This window comes from Elephantulus edwardii, unplaced genomic scaffold, assembly GCF_000299155.1.
Source record: "Elephantulus edwardii isolate Elephantulus edwardi_28Jun2011 unplaced genomic scaffold, EleEdw1.0 scaffold00078, whole genome shotgun sequence".
Taxonomy (NCBI): domain Eukaryota; kingdom Metazoa; phylum Chordata; class Mammalia; order Macroscelidea; family Macroscelididae; genus Elephantulus; species Elephantulus edwardii.
Genome location: NW_006399828.1, coordinates 3,087,445 through 3,095,306, shown reverse-complemented (window position 1 = coordinate 3,095,306; position 7,862 = coordinate 3,087,445). Strand labels below are relative to the sequence as shown.

The following is a 7,862-nucleotide window of genomic DNA, read 5'->3' as shown; positions in this document are numbered from 1 at the left end:
ATTATGGTAAACCTCATATTGCACTCATAATTTTGTGCGACAGTTTGAAAACTTTAAGTTTTTCTTGTAACTTCCTCATCTTACCATTTAGTCATGCTGCTACTCTGCATTGAGGCTGTAGCATTATTTATTGTACCAGAGATTCTGCCAAGTGTTTCCCAATCATTCTGAAATTTCTTATATTCTGAAATTTAATTCTTATATTAATGTTTTTAAAGTACTTTTTGTCTGAAATTTACATGAAACAAGTTTAAGGAAGCAAGCACAGGAAGATTCAAGTAAATATCTCTGAAAACGCTTAAGCTACTCACTACTACTACTTTTAACCAGTATCACATTGCCTTTAGGGGACTGAAAGTATGTATGTAATCTTTATTGTCATCTTTCTTATAGGAGCCAACTAGTATAATACTAAAGAGCTGCAAACAGCCATTAACAATTGGAACTTGGAATGTGTGAAGTATGAATGTAGTCAAAGTGAAGTTGTTGAAAATGAAATTGCATTTTCAAATTAGCAAGGGTGCCCCTTCAGTGATGTACCTTTTCTCCATACCTACTCAATGTATATGCTGAGCATATCATGAAGCTGGACTCATGCAATCCATATGCAAGGCTTTAATCCTTGCTCTTCTGTAGTAAGCATTTCACATCTATCCTCTTCCACATCCAGCAAGCAGGCTTTTATCTCTGCATATTGCAGGTTGGTGTTGAGTCTTCCTCTGATCCTGATGCCACATTCCTTTCATAGAGTCCAGCTTCACTAATTATTGCTCTACATACAGACCAAACAGGCATGAAGAGAGGATACCTCACTGAAGCATCGACAGATCTTGGAAGAAGTTCAGCCAGAATGTTCCCTGGAAGCAAAGATGGTGAAGCTTCATCCCTTTTTACTTTGGACATGGAGCTAGGCTAGGCTGTTCTTGGAAATATGGTCAGGAAAGGAGAGGAAGACCTCCAGTGAGTTGGACTGACATTGTGACTTCAGCTTTGGCTTTAGATTTAGGGATGATACAGATGGCACAGGAGAGGGCAGGGTTCAGACCTATTGTTGACAGGGTTACTATGATTTGAGCTTGAGTTAATGGCTTAGAACCAAAGTGTACTAGACATAAATTAAAGATTATTGATGTTCCTATTTGAGTAGTTGGGCCAACCTTTCTAAACCTGTTTCCTTAAAAGGAATTTCTGATCTTTCAGATATTTTATCTACTTTGTGAAGATAAGGTTATTTGTCATGTATGTCAAAAGTTATTAAGGCTTAAAATCCAAACTGTTTATAAAGTCTCTTATTCACTGCTGTCAATAGATTCTTACTCGTAACAACCATCCGATGGGTTTCCAAGGCTATAGGTCTTAATGGGAGGAGAGCCGTCTTTGTCCTATAGAAGGGGATTTGAACTTCAACTTATCAGGTAGTAGTATATTATGTATTCAGAGTTCCTTAACTGAAGTTTGAAATACTATCTAGTTATTAAGGTAAAATATTGGAAAATTCTGTATAATAATCATTTATACTGCATTATTTCATTACCTGTTTGAAACAGTATCACACTAATTAAGACAACTAACTGAAAAGTTATTAGCTCTTTTTACAAACACCTGAGTGGCTTTGAAAGAAATGTTACCCTATCTCCTAAAGGACATTGAGTTCTGTCTCTATTCCTGGGGAGTACGGGTGTCACATGCACCTGCTCCCCCACAGGACAGTCTCCCATTGGAGGGTCAGCTGAGTTGGTTCTAACTCGATGGTAATGAGTTTTAATTTTTTTTCTACCATAGTATCACTACCATGTCTAATTCATCTTTTAATTCCTCACTCTCCCTGAGTTTGCCATGAAAAGTTGAATACTAAATAGGAAGCGCTGGTGGCGTAGTCAATAGTGAGTTTAACTCAAAGGCTGCAGAGAGAAAGTGGCTTAATGCAGCAAAGTTCAGTAGTCTCCTCCTGCTGTGCTTTGTTACCTCAGCAACCCATGGAGGGTCAGAGTTGGAACTGACTACAGAAGTAGGTTTGTTGGTTTTGTGGTTGCTTTATTTGTTTGAGCACACTCATTGAGTCTAAACCCAAATCATAGCTGACCCTCCAGCAAGTTTTTGGAGGCTGTAACTTACACTAATTACTCATCTGTGTACCGTGGAACCACATTAAGATTTCAACCACCAGAGAAGCACCATGTTTTGGGTTAACAGCTCAACTCTATATAGATTGTTATTTGTTTATGGTTACTAATACAGTTTATTTACTTATAGTGCTAGCAAATTCTCCTATTTTAAGACTTTTCTTAGAGAATAAGAATGCTTCTATGTAATACATTAACTTGAGGTTATATTTTCAGTACTTAGTAGATGCTGCTTCTCTTTGTGTCTGTGGATAACACCGGATGGAGCCAACATATAGCGTTCATACGTGAAAAGTGTTTCAGCTGTCAAATGATGAATATTTCAGATTATAGGTTTAAGTTTTTGCTTATGCTTTAAAGAAACTGATTTATTTAAACATAGTCATTATGTGATCAAGTTGAGCCTCATTTTTAACTCTTTTACAGATACTGATCAACTAAAGGAAAGGGTCAGAGACCTAGAGACACAGCTTAGAAGTTCTGATCTAGAAAAGCAGCATTTGAAGGTAATTAAATGCTATATTATAGCTGCCTTTAGAATTATCAATCAGAACTGGCTAGAATGGTACCAGTACCTCACATGATAAAAATGTTAAATAAAACCTACAAAAACATGCAGACAAAATAAACAGAAGAGACTGAAGAATAAATTTATTTTTTTTTTTGTCATAAAAACAATATAAAACACACTGGGAGTAGTTAGTATTGTTGTTAGGTGGTCATAGCGACCCTATAAACAGTAGCTCTGAACCCTGTCCTATCTTGAGCCAACCTCACTGTCTCTGATATACTCTCACCAACTGCCAGAGTCACTTTATCAGTCTATTTCAGATTTTTCCTCTCCTGTGTTGATCCTCTAAACTTCCAATGTGATGTCCTTTTCCAAGGACTGGTCCCTCCTGGCAACATACACAAAGCATGTAAAATGGAAGTTACACAAACCAGGAGCCAAACTGGTTCACCCTCTTTAGGACAGATCTTGTTTTAGACCTTTTGAAATTCTTGAAAAGGACTTTCTAACTGGATGTTAAAAGTTTTTATAAATACAAAATTAGAAACCAGAAGTAGCTAGCAACTACTAGCTATTTTAAGTCTTTAAACTTCAAATTACCCTTTTTACTAAAATGTGTAACTTGTACAAAGACAGAAGTACTCTGAAACTGTTCTAACTATATTTGAAAGGAGGTGATCATTATTCACTGAAAATGATGTGTTTGGAAATAAAATATGTAAGGTTTAAACCAAGAATTTTAATGAAAAGAACTATAATGCTATGACTAACCAAGTGTTATTATCTCACTAAGAATATCTAATTTTGGAAAAAGATTAACATTACCATAATCTAAAAGAAACTGAAAATATTAGTCAAATAATAGGACAGAACTTATAAAAGATTTGATAGTTAAAAATTCAATGAAATATTATTTAAAAAATCTTAAGGAAATACTAGTGTCTTTGTAACTTTGATTTTATTTAAGCTGATTTGGTTCTCAAGTTTATAATTATCTGTAGTTTAAACCTAAAAAATTTATTATATTCTATACATCTTTTAAAAAATTCTTATTTTAAATTAATTTATATCTTATTAGGAGCAAACTAAAAGGCTGAAAAAAGAACTTGAAAATTTTGATCCTTCGTTTTTTGAAGAAATTGAAGATCTAAAGTATAATTATAAGGAAGAAGTAAAGAAAAATATTCTTTTAGAAGAAAAGTTAAAAAAACTTTCAGAACAGTTTGGAGTTGAAATAAACAGTCTTACTGATGCATCTGAACAGTTGGAAGATGAAGAAAGTCCTATTCATTTTCCTATTTATTGATAGCCTCATGTTTATAATAAATGTAGTTAACTTTATCTTTATAACATAATATTCCACCTGCAAATCAAGCAAGTCTCCAAACTCTAGAATTTTCTTTCTCTTTACATCTTGTAACTTTTATCTAAATTTTAATTTATAGTAAATAAAGTTTTGTCATTCTTAATGCAGCAGGAAGGTCTACCTTTCTAAAACGTAGAATAAATTATAATTACTAATCAGGCAATAATCCCTAGTGAATGACTAAATACGTTTATAAGTTTTTTTTAAAGTATTAAGATATTTTAACATTTAAAACTGGAGTTATGTATAATTATATTCTTATTTATATATGCTAAGATTCTTTATATGTATATAAGGGGGAAGGGGGAGAAAGCCTATGAAGGTAAACCATGTTTTGTTAATGTTTATAACAATTAAACTGAGTTTAAAGTATCTTATTTTGAAAATAAAGTATCTAAAATTATTGGCCTGTCTTTAAATGATTACCAAGTCCTAGTCAATATTTTTCAGCCTTAGAAAAAGCTTGAAAGCTTTTTGTAGTATGTAATTTTTTAAGTCTAGAGTTGAAAATCACTTGCTGACTCTGACTAAGCATATTTGTAACTAGAAAATTCATTCCTTTTTTTCTGTTAACAGTATTCAGGACACTTCAAAAGTGATATGTCCAAACACTGAACATAAGCATCCATGAGATATTCTTATCTTTTAACATTCAGAATATTTTTATCTGTTAACATTAAGAATATTTAAAGTTCACAAAGTTTATTTTACTGCTTCTTCTAGTTATACATCAAGCATTATGTCTTTGAGCCTACCAAATTTTTGATTATCTATTTTTGAAAAATAATTAAACAAACATTTAGAATCAAAGGCATAGTTGTATTTGTTCAGATCCATATTGATAATAGCCGGTTTTGAATTCATGTAAGTATCAGGAATTGGCCAGTGTAAACCAAGATGATGACGATGGACCTAGAAAGAGAAAAAAGTTATTAAAGCGTTAGCCTTTAGACAGTATGTTCATATACTTATTTTGAGGCCCGATTATCTGCCAGTCATGTTAAGTCTCTAATTTCTTACCTTCTCCCCATCTCATAGTTCTCCTTTTGACATAGTATATACACATTTACTTGTTTACTCTTTTCCCTTTTCGAATGTTAGCTTAAAGAAAGCAGAGATACTGCTTTATTGGCTTTGTATTTCCAGCATGTTTTCAGATGGTGGGCATTTCAGACAAGGGTCACATACCAAAAGTTTACAGAATAAAAAAAAAGTTTACAGAATCCTACAGGGCCTTCACAAGAAAAAGACTGATAACAAAATGGGCAAAAGACTTGAAAAGAATTTTCATGGAGGAAGATATTTGAATGGCCACAGACACATGAAGAAAGGCTCAAAATCACTGGCAATAATGAGATGCAAATCAAAACCACAATGAGATACCATCTGACTCAAGTAGCAGTGGCAAAGTTTAACAGGACAGCAAGCAGAGGAATCCTTTATATTGTTGATGGGATTGTAAAGGGTACTGGCTCTGGAAGGAAGTTTGGCGCTTCCTCAAAAACTTGAACATAGAAATTCCTTATGACTCAGCTATTTCATTGCTTGGAATATTCCCTAAGAGAATGAGAACTGAGGCACAAATGTAGACTTGTACACCACTGTTCACAGCAGCACTGTTCACCATAAAAAGGACATGGAATCAGCCCAAATGTCCAACCATGACCTCAATCAACTGAGAAAGTATGGTGCATTCACACGATGGAGATACTATGCAGCACACAGGAGCAAATTTGTAAAATACTGCCTAATTTGCGATTGGGGAGCATTATGTTAAATGAACTACTCAGTCCTATAAGGACAAATATTATGTAAGACCCTTATTGTAGAACAAGTATGAGGATTGGAGGGGGAACCACCACACACATGTTCATCACAGGGTCACACAATTTGATGAGTGGAGGGAGGAGGAGATGAAAGAAATGTGAAAGAGCCAGTATGAAAAATAATGTATATAAACTTTGTAAATAAACCAGCATAAATTTTTTTAAACAAATTTGAAAAATGATCATCTGTTTCTGAGTACAGGAAAATCTTGAAGGGAGGCATTCAAACTAAAGGCATTAATCATGTGGAATACCCCAAGGTGAAAGAACGAATTGGTTTTGGGGGTTGTCTGGTTTTTTTCCTCCACTTTCACTGCAATTTCCTAAGTATGGTTAGAACTTAGACAATGTAAAGAAAGGAATGTGTACACAGTTCTGCAAAGTTAGTTAGAGGCTAGATCATGAACAGTGTTAATTTCTATAAACAGTATTCTGTAAGAACATGTCATTCTCAGTGAACTAGGAAGAATGAACAGGACAAGGATAAGACATAAAACATACTTTTTGGGAGAGTGACACACAAAAAAATTTACAAACATGAATCTGCCTAAAATAAATTACCGGCTAATTTGGGGACAAAGGAGGCAGATTTAACAATTCTAAATCTTTAAGAATAATATGCTGTATTAATAAAAATAGAAGTTTCTGTGTTGCAGTCAGGGCTAATACGACTAGGTCTGGTTTGGAATATTACGGGTATCAGGTATGTATAAGAAATCAAGTATACAAGTACAGGACACAGATGAAAAAAAAATTGTATATCAGGTATTACGTTGGCATTCTTTTGCTCAACATGTTAGGCTTAAATAAAATCAAGTTAGTCTGGAAAATACTGAATTATATGGAGCTACCGGTGTAGGATCTCGGCACTAACGTGAAACATGAAACTGACAGTATGAAAGGTTTTCCAGAGATTTTGGTCCTACAACATTTAGTATTATGATGCCTATTTAGAGCCAGTGCCGCCGCATAGAATGCACACTGGGAAACTCTATATATATAAATAGTTGCAAGTTAAGAGGAGTAAATGAAATTTTCCTATAAATCAGAATTACTGAAATTTTCATTCCTTGAAAGAATTTCAGTCGCACTTTTACTTTGTTGCAGAAATATAAAACAGCATGGCCCACATTTATTTTCTGCCATTACCTTAATTAAACATCCATCACTGCAATGCCATACGATTCCTTCAATTTTACCCTCTCTGCAGCCGTCAAACCAGGACAGTAGATCATTGTGCTTCAATGTAGGCAGATTTCTTATTTGAAATGCTCCATGTGGAATAAGAAGATGTAATGGATGCTTCTTACTTCCTAACCCTAAGTGATAAAATGTGTCATTAGCCACACTTAGGCAAAGGAACTTTTCAGAAAGAAAATGCACATCTCCAAATGAAAAAGTGATACTTTACTTCATCAAATCCAGATTCTACTCTTTTAAATATTTCTATACCTGTGGGCCCACTCTAGTCAGACCCTTGCTTTTTTTAAAATAAAGTTTTATGGGAACACAGACATCCTCATTCACGTAACATTCTGCCAATGGCCCATACCAGAGGAATGGCTACAAAGTCTATTTGAACTTGAACAAAAAGTTCACTGAGCCCTACTCTATATTGTAAGTCATATCCACTACCGCTAGAACACTGTCATGCTCCCCCCACAACCCTGATGTATAAACACTATTTTAGTTGCTTTATACCTGCCAAGCAATGTATTTGTGACCTCTATGTAAGATTTGTGCTATTTCAGCTTTAAAGACCACTGTTTTATCTTCTCATCCCATCAATACACTCCTCAGCAGCCTCATGACTTATATTCTATTCACTATTTTATGTATTTTGGCACTTAAGAGGAAATTAAGCCCTTAAACTAGGTCAAAAGTTGAGCAAAAGGATCTTTTTCAAGAAGTGCTTATCACAGTACATCATTAAAAAGTCTTTTATCACTCTTAGCAATTTTATATTTTAATTAATGAAACCCAGCCTGGACCTCTAGCAGTTCTCTGTTGATGTGCTGTTCCAGTCGTTTTTGGAT

The 7,862-nt window shown here is 34.3% G+C and overlaps 2 protein-coding genes across 2 annotated transcripts in view; one reads left to right on the top strand and one right to left on the bottom strand.

The window, feature by feature from the left end:
* CEP290 (centrosomal protein 290kDa) overlaps positions 1-3,940 on the top strand; it is a 170,968-nt gene extending 167,028 nt beyond the window's left edge. The window contains exons 51-52 of the mRNA XM_006889524.1: positions 2,550-2,629; positions 3,713-3,940. Of these exons, the coding sequence (XP_006889586.1) occupies positions 2,550-2,629; positions 3,713-3,940 (308 nt within the window). The remainder of the gene's footprint in view (positions 1-2,549; positions 2,630-3,712) is intronic.
* Positions 3,941-4,723: 783 nt separating this feature from the next.
* The window catches only part of LOC102854293 (chromosome unknown open reading frame, human C12orf29), a 30,616-nt gene continuing 27,477 nt past the window's right edge, over positions 4,724-7,862 (bottom strand). Inside the window, exons 6-7 of the mRNA XM_006889494.1 lie at positions 6,976-7,145; positions 4,724-4,912 (exon numbers count right to left, since the gene is read on the bottom strand). Of these exons, the coding sequence (XP_006889556.1) occupies positions 4,724-4,912; positions 6,976-7,145 (359 nt within the window). The remainder of the gene's footprint in view (positions 4,913-6,975; positions 7,146-7,862) is intronic.